Raw genomic sequence first — 15,604 nt, forward strand, 5'->3', positions numbered from 1 at the left:
ATTCATCTGTGCTAGAGACTAGGGGTTCAGAGATGAACACGGCAGATATCAAACAACTAGTTCTGTACTTAATTACTGTTGTGATAAAATATTAGGAATAAGTATACAGTGCTGATGAGAGTGAATAACCATGGGACCTGACCCTGAGTTAAGCTCCAAAGGATTGAGTAGGAGTTAAGTGGGTGGAGAATTTGGACAGGGTGGATGAAAGAGAATTATTTTTGAATAAGACGTTTCTTTTTTTTTTTTTTTTTTTTTTTTGCGGTTCGCGGGCCTCTCACTGTTGTGGCCTCTCCCGTTGCGGAGCACAGGCTCCGGACGCGCAGGCCCAGCGGCCACGGCTCACGGGCCCAGCCGCTCTGCTGCATGCGGGATCCTCCCGGACCGGAGCACGAACCCGTGTCCCCCGCATCGGCAGGCAGACTCTCAACCACTGCGCCACCAGGGAAGCCCAAGATGTTTCTTTTGCAATGGGCTGTGGGAAGAGGTTTGAGGTCGTGGAAGAAGGCTAATACTGACCAAAAGAAGAGTGACAAATAAGGTTGTGTCAGGTAGTTTGGGCCATTGTTAAGGATTTTGCTTCTTTCTAATGAGTGGAGACTTCTAGATAAGTAAACATTTTGCTAAAGTCCATTATCTAAAATCTTGAAGGATTTCCTATATGGGCCAAGTGATTTTCAGCAAACTCTGGCCTGTTTTAACAAAGTAAAGGCAGCCAAAAGATAAAATTCATTTGAAATTATTTACCAGTTTATTAGTATCCATAGAGTGTTAAGGAAGGAATGTAAATGCAGATGAGATATATGAAAATGTTCAAAAACTACTCATTACTTTAAATAGCATGGTGGACATACCTTTAAACCTTTGGCGGAAATTTATGAGCAGCATGTTACTAAAGTGAATGAAGAGGTAGCCAAACTTCGTCGGCGTCTCATGGAACTGATCAGCTTAGTTCAAGAAGTGGTAAGACTACTACTGAAAGATCATTATCCCTTTTATAGTCTATAATATATATTTTTTATAATATAAATCAATCAGATGTTGAACTCAAGATTTGAAATTTTGATAAGATATATTTATAGTTCTCACCAACTTCAAACTAGCTGAGGAATTTGCATCCAAACCCCTTGCCTGTTCTGAAGTTGGAGCCAGAGAATTGCCTCCTCTTAATGCAGAAATAGAGAATCAGTGAATGAGTTAAATAAGCCTGTTTGTTACATAGTCGGTAATTGACTCCTAAACAGAATCAGTATTGAGTTTTACAGTCATGAAGTCATTCATTCTTTGGGAGAATTTCTGCTACCAGGGAATGAACTATTTCTGGTGTCCTGAATTAAAACTGAAGAATTCAAAGAGTAATATTTAACACTACTCTTTAGATACTGTATATGGGTCAAAGAGCTCTAGTGAGCTATTTACCATTTGTAATATTATTTCTATGGGAAAATGTAATAAGCATCAAACATTTAAGTACTAAATATACTTTTGGAATATATTTTGTTTAAAGTTACCAGAATGACAGTTATTCCTGAGGTTTTCAGACCATTCCTAACTCAAGATGTTGTCTTTATTTTACTCATGTAGGAATCAAGATCGAGATCATCATTTATAACATTCTTTATACAGAAAGTAATGTTTTTGAGTTACATGTATGCTACACAAAGTCATTTTGGAATATAAACAAGTTGGATGGCTTCTATTTGGCCTTCATTTAGTTACCTTTTTTTCTATTATTTTCTCTTGACAGCATTTTAATTTGGGCATTAGGGAGGTTGTTCTAGTTTTTTTTTTTTTTTTTTTAATTTTTTTTTGAGGTTGTTCTAGTTTGAGATTTTCACTGCTTGTGCTTATAATAATAGCAAGTATAGGAAAGATTGCTTTTTATTTTTGATAGTATGCTATTAAAAAAACTATGTATTCTGCGATCTTTAAAAACCCTATTTTTTTCTTTGTTTCGTTCTGAAAAAAATTTAAAACTTCGTAAATTGGAGTAGATGTGGTTTTTCAAATTTTTCATTTGTTTTAGAGTTTTGTGTGATGTGAACTGGCTTTAGTATAATTTTTTGGTTTTGAACAGTGGTTTCCTACATGATTGGGGCTTTGAGTATGTGTTTTGTATGTGTTACACAAAGCAGTTTTTTTTGTAATTACGTATCTTTCTGTTTAACTGTTAAAATATTGTGTACTTTATTATGCTTTAATTGTTTAAGAATTTTTTTCTGAGTTTCAGGAATTCAGCTGACTTTAAGAATAATTGCAGTGATTGCATTAATGTCTATTTACTTCTATTTAAAAAATTCTTCAATTAAAATTTTTTTATAAATTTATTTATTTATTTTTGGCTGTGTTGGGTCTTTGTTGCTGTGCACGGGCCGCCTTGTCTTGATTTGCGGCAAGCGGCTGCTCTTCATTGTGGTGTGCAGGCTTCGCATTGCAGTGGCTTCTCTTGTTGTGGAGCATGGGCTCCAGGCGCGCGGGCTTCACTAGTTGTGGCATGAAGGCTCAGTAGTTGTGGCTTGTGGGCTCTAGAGCACAGGTTCAGTAGTTGTGGTGCACGGGCTTGGTTGCTCCGTGGCATGTGGGATCTTCTCGGACTAGGGATCGAACCCGTGTCCCCTGCATTGGCAGGTGGATTCATAATCACTGTGCCACCAGAGGAGTCCTAAAATTTTTTTACCTGTTTACCTTCTAGGAAAGAAATGTCGAAGCTGTAAGAAATGCAAAAGATGAGCGTGTTCGGGAAATTAAAAATGCAGTGGAGATGATGATTGCACGGTTAGACACACAGCTGAAGAATAAGCTTATAACACTGATGGGTGAGTTTTTCTATGCTGCTTGTGTACATGGTGCTTTGAACCTCCTTGAGGTTCAGTGGTTGGTGAGTTATTATAGGCTAGGAAAAGATTGCTTTAAAAAATAGAAATTCTACCTGTTAATTGTTCCTCTGTATCAATTAACATTACACCAAATTGATACAACTTCTGCTAACTTCATGGGATATGCTTCCAGCTCTTCAGACTTTGTGATTTACAAAGTAGGTGGTCTGATTTGGCAAGCGTGCCTATCTTTTTTTTGTTTTGTTTTGTTTTTGTGTCATGTAAAGCAGTTTCTTTCTTCCTTCTCTATAATAATAATTTCTTTAACAATAATTCCTTTATCCTTCTGTGTTTCCAGCTTCTTTGAGACTGTTTTCCTCTCTGGACATTCTTTTTTACAGGTTCCTATTATGTTCAAAGCACATACCTCTTGCTGACATTTAATATAAACAAATGTCCCACTTACTACATTCTTTTTAGGCTGCATTTAAATTTTGGGGGAGGAATTATTTTAGAATAGTTGATTGATTAAAAATGTTAGTTTTCTATAGCTTTATATTCCTTTAGAAGAAGCAATAATGTTAATTTCATTACAAAGTATACTGTCACTGTATATTTCTTAGAAGTATTTAATAGACCTGCATTGTCCTTTGTCTGTAACTGTAGTTAGTTCTGAAATCCTCTTGTCAAAGCTACTATAATTAAAACTCTGGAAAATTTTTTTAGGGTAGCTGTAATGAAGAAGTTTTGCTTACTTGAGATTGATTCTTTGTTATTGAATATGTTCAATGAAATTTAATTTCATTCTTGAACCAGTAAGAAGCCTGAGTGTTGGTCTTCTGCTATTTTTTAAATAGGTCAGAAGACATCTCTGACACAAGAAACAGAACTGTTGGAATCCTTACTTCAGGAGGTAGAGCATCAGGTGATGAAATATTAAATGAAATGAGATAAAGTCTTTATCCTTTTTCTGTTCATGTACTTTAAAAGTGTTTTTGTTTTTTGACAGATGATATAAGATCAAAAGATCTGGGGATCTGTGTGCTATACTAGGGATTTTTATGAAATAGGAATCAGTTGATTCAAGGTTTCTCCATCATGTATGGGAACTAGATAAAATAATACTAATTTTGTTTTTGCAAAAAACAGAATTATTTTTACTGGGAATAACAGCCAATAGGAATCTTACCATAAGTTCTTTCTCTAAGTCTGTGAGTCTGTTCCCATTTTGTAAATAAGTTCATTTGTATCATTTTTTTTAAGATTCCACATATAAGTGATATCATATGAAAAAAAAAAAAAGATTAAAATCTTCTGACATTGTGACTTAAGTGGTGCCTTCGAGATAGAATATTATTGCCAATTACTTACACATAATGATTCTTAGGGTAAAATTAGCATTTTTATTTATTAAGGAAATTTTTATTACATACCAAATAGAAAACAGACATTGCTTTAGGTGCTTTGGAACACAACAGTGGACACAATGGCAAAATAATCCTCAAAGAGTTTATAATTTAGATTCGGGGTAGGTGGGGATAAAGTACATAGTGAATGAATAAATGTATAGTGTCACATAAATATTTGATAATTTGATCTGCCTTGAATTTGGTTTTTGGAATTCTTGAATTCCTCTCTATGCCTGATACACAGCTGTCTGATGCAGTTGGTCTCTTAATTATCATCCTGGGGATCCCCTTCATTTCTTTCTTGGGTTGAATCCCACGTTTCCTGATTTCCGTGGCTTCCATGCTCTTGATTTACACGTTTGTTTTGGTATCACACTTCTTCTGTGGCTTTCATGAAAGGGTAATCAGAATAAATTTTTCGAGACTGTATGTCTGAAAATATTTTTATTCAATCTCTACATTTGGTTGATAGTTTGGCTGGTAGAGTTCAGTACATAAGTATTTATATATTCTTGTTTTTCTCTTCAGTATTTTTTTTGACCGTGCTGCATGGCTTGTGGGATCTCACTTCCCCAGCCAGAGCCCTCGGTGGTGAAAGCTCCGAGTCCTAACCACTGGACTGCCAGGGAATTCCCCAGTATTCCCATTCTTAATTGTGCATGTTGTTCTCCTAGTCCAGAGATTTTATTTTATCCCTTCCAGAGAATAAACTAGCAGCCTTCTGCTGGAGTGATAGGACAAATTTAAACCAGCTATAAGTGGAGTAGGGGTGGGATCTGGGGATCTGTGCACTTTTTTTTTTCTTTTAACAGCTTTATTGAAGGATAATTGACAAAAAGTAAGCTGCATGTATTTAAAGTGTATAATTTGATAAGGTTTGACAAATGTATACACCTGTGAAACCATCACCATAGTCAAAGTAGTGACTTTTTTCCTCCAGAATTTTTTGTGCCTCTTTATAAATTCTCCTTCTGCTTCTCCCAACACTTTCCTCTCCAGGCAACCCCCTATCTCCTTTCTGTTATTATAGATAATTTTGCCTTTTCTAGCATTTTATGTAATTGGAATCATACACATTATATACTTGTTTTACATCTGACTTCTTTTAGCAGAATTATTTTGCAGTTCATTCATATATCAATAGTTGTTTCCTTTTTAATTGCTGAGTAGTATTCCATTGTATGTATATACCACAATTTGTTTTTCCATTCAACTGTTTATGGTCATTTGGTTTGCTTTCTGGTTTTGGGTTTTACAAATAAAGTGGCAGTGAACATTCATTTACAAATCTATAGATGGACATATATTTCGTTTTCTCTTGGGTCCTCCTAAGATAGAGTGGTAGATACATGATTAGGTTTTCAATAAATGCTGTCTGTTTTCCCAAAGAGATTGTACCATTTATATTTCCATCAGTAGTCTTTGAGAGTTCCAGTTCCTCCACATCTTTGCTAACATATGATATAGTCAATCTTTAATTTTAGCTGTTCTCATAGGAGTGTAATAATATTTCATTATGGTTTTGATTTGCATTTGCCTTATACCTAATGATGCTAAGCATCCTTTCTTGAACTTATTTGCCATCCATATATCTTCTTTGTTGAGGTGTCTGTTCAGATCTTTTTCTTTGTTGTTGTTCACATCTTTTGCCCATCATTTTATTGACTTGTTTGTTTTCTTACTGAGTTTTGAGAGTTCTTTATAAAAAAACTGGATAGAAGTCCTTTATTAGATATGTACTTTGCAAAGATTTTCTTCAAGTCTATGGCTTGTCTTTTCATTCTCTTGAAAGTGTCTTTTAAAGGGAAGTTTTAAAATTTTGATGAAGTGTAAGTTATCAGTTTGTTCTTTTGCTGTCATAGCTAAGAAATCTTTACCTAATCCAAGGTGACAAAGATTTTCTCCTGTGTTTTTTTCTAGAAGTTTTGTAGTGTTAGGTTTTATATTTAGGCATATGATCCATTTTGATCCTTTTTTTAAAAAAAATTTATTTACTTAGCTGCACCGGGTCTTAGTTGCAGTATTCAGGATGTTTTAGTTGTGGCATGAATGATCTAGTTCCCTGACCAGGGATCGAACCCAGGCTCCCTGCATTGGGAGCATGGAGTCTTAACCACTGGACCACCAGGGAAGTCCCTGGTCCATTTTTATATGTGAGGTATGGATCCAAGGTAGTCTTTTTGTTTTTGTTTTTTATATATGGCTATCCAGTTGTTCTAGCACAATTTGTTGAAGACTAGCCTTTCTTCACTGAATTGCCTTTGCATCTTTTTCAAAACTTAGTCCCTATACACATTGTCTATTGATTTATTTTATGTCACTACTGCACTGTTTTGATCATTGTTGCTTTATAATAAAAGGCTGTGTTAGCTCTCCAACTTTGCTCTTCCTTTTTTTTTTTTAGAGTTGCTTTTGGTTATTCCAGATCCTTTGCATCTTCATATGAACTTTAGAATCAGCTTTTTAATTTCTGCCAAAAAAAGTTTTGGGGTTTTGATTAGAATTCCATTGTATCTATAGATCAATTTAGGGAGATGTGACATTTTAGCAATACTGAGTCTTCATTTCATGAAGAAGACTTTATTTCAGCAGTGTTTTGTAGCTTTCAAGGTACAAGTTTTTCACATCTTTTGTCAGATTTATTGAGTATTTCAGAATTTTTGATATTATGATAAAGGATGTTTTTTAAAAATTCCAATTTCTGACTTGTACTATACAATTGATTTTTGTATATTGATCTCGTATCCTGCAATTTTGCTAAATTCATTTATTAGTTCTAGTGGCTATCTTGTAGATTCATTGGGTTGCCTGCAGTTAGTCGTGTCATCTCTGAATAAAGACATTTCCTTTCTTCCTTCCTTCCTCCATTCCTTCCTTCCTTCCTCCCTCCCTCCTTCCTCCCTTCCTTCCTTCCTCCCTCCCTCCCTCCTTCCTTCCTCCCTCCCTCCCTCCTTCCTTCCTTCCTTCCGCCCTCCCTCCTTCCCTACCTCCCCCTTCCCCCCTTCCTTCCTCCTTTCCTTCCTTTCCTGTCTTTCTGTGTTTCTATTTATTTATTTACTTAGCTGCCAGGTCTTAGTTGCAGCACACGGGATCTTCAATTGCAGCATGTGAACTCTTAGTTGCAGCATGTGGGATTTAGTTCCCTGACCAGGGATTGAACCCGGGCCGCCTGCATTTGGAGTGCGGAGTCTTAGCCAGTGGACCACCATGGAAGTCCAAGACAGATTTTTTTCTGATCTGGCTGCCTTTTATTTCTTGTTAGGTGTTACTGCCCAGAACTTCTCATATAATGTTGATTTAAGTATGATGTTAGCTGTAGGTTTATTGTAGATGTCCTTCATCAGGTTTAGGAATTCGTTTCTATTCCGTTTGATGAGAGTTTTCATTAGGATTGAATGTTGGATTTTGTCAAATTCTTTTGTGCATGTATTGAGATGATCATATGGTTTTTCTTTTTAGTTCTTAAAATAGATGAACATTTAAGAAAAATATTAAACCAACTTTTATCCTGGGATAAAAACCCTAAGTTGATTGATGTATCGTCCTTTTTTTTTTTTTTTTTTTTTTTTTGCGGTACACGGGCCTCTCACTGTTGTGGCCTCTCCTGTTGCGGAGCATAGGCTCCGGATGTGCAGGCTCAGCGGCCATGGCTCACGGGCCCAGCCGCTCCGAGGCATGTGTGATCTTCCCAGACCGGGGCACGAACCCGTGTCCCCTGCATTGGCAGGCGGACTCTCAACCACTGCGCCACCAGGGAAGCCCTGTATTGTCCTTTTGATATATTACTGGATTTGATTAACTAAAATTTTGTTTAAGATTTTTGCACTTCTGTGCATGAGGGATATTAGACTGTAGTTTTCTTTTCTCAAAGAATTGTTGTCTGGCTTTGTTATCAGAGTAATGCTGGCCTTAAAGAATGAGCTTTAAATTATGCCCTCTTCAGTATTTTGGAAGAAGTTGTGTAGAACTGATAATGTTTCTTCCTTAGATGTTTGATAGAATACACCAGTGGAGCCATTTGGGCCTTGTTTTCTTTGTGGAAAGAAAGAAGGAAAACAAAAAGTTTTCAGTTTCTTTAATAGATACAGGGCAGTTAGTTCTTGGGACTTCCCTGTCAGTCCAGTGGTTAAGACTGTGCTTCCTCTGCAGGGGGCACCGGTTCATTCACTGATCAGGGAACTAAGATCTTACATGCTGCACAGTGTAACCAAAAAAAAAAAAAAATTTAGATATAAGGCAGTTCATATTGCCTACTAGTTCTTCTTTTTTTTAATTAATTAATTAATTCATTTATTTTTGGCTGCATTGGGTCTTCGTTGCTGCGTGTGGGCTTTCTCTAGTTGTGGCGAGTGGGGGCTACTCTTTGTTGTGGTGTGAGGGCTTCTCATTGCGGAGGCTTCTCTTGTTGCGGAGCACGGGCTCTAGGCACACGAGCTTCAGTAGTAGTGGCTCTCAGGCTCTAGAGCGCAGGCTCAGTAGTTGTGGCACAGGGGCTTAGTTGCTCCGCAGCATGTGGGATCTTCCCGGACCAGGGCTCGAGCCCGTGTCCCCTGCATTGGCAGGCAGATTCTTAACCACTGCACCACCAGGGAAGTCCCTGACTACTTCTTCTTGAGTGAGCTTTGGTAGTTTGTGTCTTTCAAGTAATTATTCCATTTTATTTGAATTTGCTAAATTTATTGGCATAAAATTAATAATATTCCCTTATTATCCTTTTAACATTTGTAGAATGAAATGATGTCACTTCTCTCTTGACATTGGTAATTTGTATCTTCTATCTTTTTTCCCTGATCAGTCTGGCTAGAGGACATTGATTTTTGTTGATCTTCTCAACTAGGTTTTGGTTTTGGTTTTTTCTGTTGTTTTTCTTTCTTTTTTATTGAGTTTTATTTTGATTTACCTATTTTCTTTCTTTTGCTTAGTTTGAGTTTCACTTGCTCTTTTTTTCCTAAAATCTTAGGATGGAAGCTGGGGTTATTGATTTGAAACCTTTCTGTCTGAAATACATTCTTATATCCCTTGTGATTTTTTTTTTTTTTTTTTTTTGCGGTACGCAGGCCTCTCACTGTTGCGGCCTCTGCCGTTGTGGAGCACAGGCTCTGGATGCGCAGGCTCAGCGGCCATGGCTCACAGGCCCAGCCGCTCCGTGGCATGTGTGATCTTCCCGGACCGGGGCGCGAACCTGTGTCCCCTGCATTGGCAGGCGGACGCTCAACCACTGCGCCACCAGGGGTGGCGAAGCCCCCCTTGTGACTTTTTTGACTCAAGTAGTTTCCAAATATTTGGGGATTTTTCTGATAGTCTATAATGTCAGGTCAAGTTGGTTGATGATGATGTTCAAGTCTACTATATCCTTGCGAATTTTCTGTCTCCTTGTTTTATCAGTTATTGAGAGGGGTATTGAAATTTTCAGCATTAATTATGGATTTGTCTGTTTCTTGCAGTTCTATTGGTTTTTGCTTCATGTATTTTGGGTTTTGTTTGTTTGGTTTTTGTTTTTTAAAAAATATTTATTTATTTATTTGGCTGCGCCAGGTCTTAGTTGTGGCACATGGAATCTTTTAGTTGCAGCATGCGGGATCTAGTTCCCTGACTAGGCATCAAATCCAGGCCCCCTGCATTGGGAGTGTGGAGTCTTAACCACCGAACCACCAGGGAAGTCCCCAATTCCATAAATTTTGAAACCATACTAGTAGGGGCATAAACATCTAGGACTGTTACATTCTCTCTCTTTTTTTTTTAAGTTTTTAAAAAATTTTTATTTATTTTTGGCTGCATTGGATTGTTGCGCGTGGGCTTTCTCTTCTTATGGTGAGTGGGGGCTACTCTTCGTTGCGGTGGGTGTGCTTCTCACTGCGGTGGCTTCCCTTGTTGTGGAGCATGGGCTCTAGGTGTGTGGGCTTCAGTAGTTGTGGCATGAGGGTTCAGTAGTTGTGGCACACGGGCTTAGTTGCTCCACAGTATGTGGGATCTTCCCTGGCCAGGGCTGAAACCCACGTCCCCTGCATTGGCAAGCGGATTCTTAACCAATGTGCCACCAGGGAAGTCCAAGGACTGTTATATTCTCTTGATGAATTGTTTCCGTTATCAGTGTGAAAGACCTTCTGTTTGCTTTGAAATCCAGTTTAGTTGATGTCAAAAAGCCATTTTAGCTTTCTTTTAACTAGTATTACTATGTCATATCTTATTCTGTCATTTTATTTTTAATGTATTTTTTCCTAAATATTTAAAGTGTATGTGTCTTGTAGGCAGCATACAATTGGCTCTAGTTTTTTAAATTCAGTCTGACAGTCTTTGGCTTTTAACTGGGATGTTTAGTGTGCTCACTTATAGGGTGAAGTTTGAGTCTAATATCTTGCTGTTTGTTCCATCTGCTCTTTGTTCCTTTTTTTTTTTTTTTTTTTGGTTATTTTTAGGTTGAGTATTTTTTTGGTTTTTGTGTATTGTCATTAGTGGATGACACTGACATCAGTAATAAAAGTAAATGGATTGGGGCCTCCCTGGTGGCGCAGTGGTTGAGAGTCCGCCTGCCAATGCAGGGGATACGGGTTCGTGCCCCGGTCCGGGAGGATCCCATATGCCGCGGAGCGGCTGGGCCCGTGAGCCATGGCCGCTGAGCCTGCGCATCCGGAGCCTGCGCATCCGGAGCCTGTGCTCCGCAACGGGAGAGGCCACAACAGTGAGAGGCCCGCGTACCGGAAAAAAAAAAAAAAAAAAAAAAAAAAGTAAATGGATTAAGTCGAAGTTTTAAAAATCCCATGGTGGGGCTTCCCTGGTGGCGCAGTGGTTGAGAGCCCGCCTGCCAATGCAGGGGATACGGGTTCGTGCCCCGGTCCGGGAGGATCCCATATGCCGCGGAGCGGCTGGGCCCGTGAGCCATGGCCGCTGAGCCTGCGCATCCGGAGCCTGCGCATCCGGAGCCTGTGCTCCGCAACGGGAGAGGCCACAACAGCGCGAGGCCCACATACCGCAAAAAAAAAAAAAAAAAAAAAAAAAAAAAAAAAAAAAAATCCCATGGTGAACTTCTTAAGACAGATCTAGAGAATGATGAGAAATTTAAAGTGAAAATATTACGAGTGATAAAAAGGGAACAGCCTACCTTAGGAAGATAGGACAGTTATGATTTTGTGTTCCAAAAACATAAATTCATTATATATAATGCAGATGCTGACAGAATTATAAGATTTTCATAAAATTACTATCTGTAGTGAGTGATTAAAAATAAATTATTTTTTTAAATCTGATAAACTAATAGTTCCAACTAACAAAAGATTGTAAGAATAGAAGATCTTTGAAAAAGAAAATTGAGAGCTTTATTTAAAAGGTATATGTGGAATTCTGAATCCCAAACTGAAGAATATATATTCTTTTTAAGTCCACATGGAACAGTTTCAACATTTTGTCACATACTAAGGTATATAGAATTCTGAAGAAATTTAATAAATTTATATAAACAACATGTTCTGTGACCACAGTATAATTAAGATAGACATCAAAAGCAAAAACAGTTTAAAATATTACATATATGTATGTAAGTATGCATTTAAATATATGTTAAATTCTACATAGTTCTTGAGTGAAGGAGGACATTGCCATTGAAATGATAAATTATTAAAATAGTCAGATGTAGCTAAAGGATATTTAGAAGGAAACTTTTAGTCTAAAATGAAGTTTAAGAAATTATGAATAAGTGAAAAAAGACAGAAAAAGAACAATGGTATAGAAGCATAAAATGGAAGGAAATCACAGAGGTAGTGATGAAATAACAAGAGAGTGCCATGAAATAGTTGAGAGGATCGACATACCCAGTGTTGGATCTTTGAATAAATTAATTTAATAGAAGATACTCTAACAAGGTTGATTAGGAAAAATGAAGAAAATGTCCAGCAGTATATTGGGAAGAAAAATGGGACACAACTACAAATATAGTAGAAACTTAAATAATAAAAATACTTTAAAAAGTAAGTATGGATATAACATTTACTATATACCAGGCACTATTCTATGTGCTTTACAAAAATGAGCAACTTTATTCAGGTAGAATCTACATGAAGAAGATAATTTTCCAGGAAATTGTAATTACCAAAAATGACTTACGAAAGAATATAATTTAAACTAAGAAACACTACATAAATTATATTGGAAGTATATAGTCAAAAGACATCAAAAACATCAGATCCAGACTAATGGAAAATTTTTACCAGATCTTTAAATATCTGTTATCTATTATAAGCACTTATTTTTCCTAAAAGAATACAAAATGTACCAAAGCTAACATCTCAGTCTTTGAGATTGATGTAATGTTAATAACCAGTCAGCATAAGAACACTATAAGAAAATGAAATTAAAGCCCAACTCTATTATAAACATAAATACCATAATCTTAAAATACTGACAAATCAAAATTAGTAGGATACTTACTAAAACAAAACAAGAAAGCAAGACTTGATAGGGTTAATCAAAGGAATGAAAGGAATGTTTCATTATCAGAAAAATCTCTTGATTGTAACTCAAGAGTTTAAAGGGCAAAACCACATGAACATATAAGTAGAAATGAATAGAATAATATTGATTTTTAAAATAACATTCAGTTATATTCGATCCTCATTCGTGGCCAAATTATTCAGCAAACTAAGAGTAAAAGGAACTACCTTAACTTTATTAAAGGTATCTATTTAAAAGTCTACCTTTGGAGGAAATAAGGTCAAGGAGGGATACACATAGTATGCAATCAATAAATATTTGAATGAAAGCTATAAATTTTGGTATTTATCATATGATACCAGTTATGTTATATCGTTATTCTTGGTGAGCTATAAGCAACTATCTTTTAAAAGACATAAACCCAGTTGTAGTGGGTTTTATGAATATCATTTGTATGGCACTTGATAGTGTATTAGTTTGTTAGGGCTTCCGTAACAAAACACCACAGACTAAGAGGCTTAAACAACAGAAATTTATTTTCTCAGTGTTCTGGAGGCTGGTAGTCCAAGATCAAGGTTTTGGCAGTTTGGTTTTCCCTGAGACCTCTCTCTCCGGCTTGCAGATGGCTGCCTTCTCGTTTTGTCCTCTGAAGGGCTTATCTCCAAATATAGTTACACTATGAGGTACTGGTGGTTGGGACTGGAACAAATGAGTTTGGGGTGGGGACACGATCCAGCCCATAGCAGTTTACAAAGCTGTCTCATATACAGCTTCATGCTTGATCTAACAAACCAGCAAAGCAAGCAGCGGTAGATATTCTTCCAGTTTTACACATTAACAGACTCTGAGCCACATAATTGGTGTGTGGCAGGACTAGGGCTTCAAACTGGTTGTCTTGAATACAAAGTCAGTAGTCTTTTAACTACCATGCTTATTTTGCTAAAGTTGGATTTTTCACTTTTTACCTTTGGTATAACTTAATGTTTCCTAGATTGATAGAGGTTAAGACTTTTTTCTGTGTGTTAGGTCGTAACATTTCTCTGTTCCCTGGAGTGCAATTTGAGAAATCCTTGTTTGAAGGTCGTTGACTTTTAGGGGTTTGTTCATTTATATACATAATGGCTTCACTGTACCAGTCTAAAATACATTTGTAGTTGCTTAGAATTGGATTTATGCTAATATACAAGGAGAGAAAAATACATTAAAATCAAATGCATTTACTCAATAACTTTACTGTTATAATGGAAATTAAACCTAGATTCTTTATAGATTCTTAACTTTCAAACCCACTTTGAAAGAAGCTATTGTGTTGGCCAAAAAGTGCCTTCGGTTTTTAAGTAAAAATAAAAGACACATTTTTCATTTTCACCTAGAACTTTATTGACCAACGTATTCACCCTTTTGTTCCACTACCTTCTGCCATTTTTTCAGACAACTTCATAATTCCGTCTTCTGAAAACTTTTTATCTTTTTGAGGAAAGAACTGTTCCAGGTACCTTTTGCAGTTTTTCAGGGAATTGAAATTTTTTCCATTAAAAGAATTTTGTAAAGACCTAAATACATGGAAATCTGAAGGTGCAGTGTCTGTTGGATACAGCAGATGAATCAGAACGTCCCAGCCAAGCTGTAACAGTTTTTGCCTGGTCATCAAAGAAACATGTGGACTTGCATTGTCCTGATGGAAGATTATGCGTTTTCTGTTGACGCTTTTTGTTGAGTGCTGCTTTCAGTTGGTCTGATTGGGAGCAGTACTTGTTGGAATTAATTGTTTGGTTTTCCAGAGGGGCTCATAAGAGAGGACTCCCTGCCAGTCCCACCATATACACAACATCACCTTCTTTGGATGACCGGCCTTTGGTATGGTTGGTGGTGGTTCATTTCACTCGCCCCATGATCTGTTCTGTTCCACATTATTGTTCAGTATCCACTTTTCATCGCCTGTCATAACTTGTTTTAAAAACGGAATTTTTTCATTACGTTTAAGTAGACAATCACATGCGGAAATACGTTCAAGAAGGTTTTTTTCACTTAACTTATGTGGAACCCAAACATCAAAGCAGTGAACATAACCAAGCTGGTGCAAAGGATTTTCAACACTTGATTTGGATATTTTGAGTATGTTGGCTACCTCCCGCATGGTATAACGTCAGTTGTTCTCAATTAATGTCTCGATTTGACCACTATCAACTTCAACTTGTCTACCCGACTGTGGAGCATTGTCCAGTGAGAGATCTCTAGCATGAAACTTTGCAAACCACTTTTGACATGTTCAATCAGTCACAACACCTTCTCCATACGCTGCACAAATCTTTTTTTTCATTTTGGTTGCGTTTTTACCTTTCTTGAAATAATAATGCATAATATGCCGAAAATGTTGCTTTTTTTCTTCCATCTTTAGTATTAAAATGGCTACACAAAAATTCACCAATTTTGAGAAGTCTTTCTTTAAATGCACCCTGATATGACAGCTGTCACACACAATCTAACAAAACTTTTGAATAAAGTTAAAGACAACTAAGTGCTACTACAGCCAGCTTACAGAAAAAACCGAACGAAACTTTTAGCCAACCCGATATTTTTCTTTATCTCAGTTTTTTCAGTATATAACCAGAATAATTTCCATTTTCCTTCTTTATTAAGGATTTTGGGGGTGCCAATGCATAGTAATTTTTTTATTCAGACAGTTCTTTTCCTCAAACAGTTGCGATCTTGTAGTAAGAGTGAGTTGATATCTAAGAGCTCAGCGATCCTCATGATGTTTCAGCAAGTTCATCGAAAGCCCATGGCGTCCTTTGTTACCACTCCTGTTCCACCAGACTTTACCAGGTACGACACATTTTTTTTTACTTTATTTTCTTTTGAAGTTTATGTGCAAATGCATATACTTGTTTCAAAAGAAAGCTGTTGCTGACAACTAGAACTCAGGTAGTTCTCCCTGACCAATAAGGTAAGTCT

The 15,604-nt window shown here is 36.9% G+C and overlaps 1 protein-coding gene across 6 annotated transcripts in view; it reads left to right on the forward strand.

Annotated features, from left to right (window-relative positions):
• The window catches only part of TRIM37 (tripartite motif containing 37), a gene marked incomplete at both ends in the record, with an annotated part of 147,861 nt that overhangs the window by 16,897 nt on the left and 115,360 nt on the right, over positions 1–15,604 (forward strand). For all 6 annotated transcript variants that reach the window (XM_079726308.1, XM_079726307.1, XM_079726311.1 and 3 more), the window contains 4 exons: positions 841–963; positions 2,693–2,816; positions 3,674–3,741; positions 15,351–15,475. In XM_079726308.1, the coding sequence (XP_079582434.1) occupies positions 841–963; positions 2,693–2,816; positions 3,674–3,741; positions 15,351–15,475 (440 nt within the window). The remainder of the gene's footprint in view (positions 1–840; positions 964–2,692; positions 2,817–3,673; positions 3,742–15,350; positions 15,476–15,604) is intronic.

This window comes from Hyperoodon ampullatus (genome assembly GCF_949752795.1).
Source record: "Hyperoodon ampullatus genome assembly, chromosome: 19".
NCBI lineage: Eukaryota > Metazoa > Chordata > Mammalia > Artiodactyla > Ziphiidae > Hyperoodon > Hyperoodon ampullatus.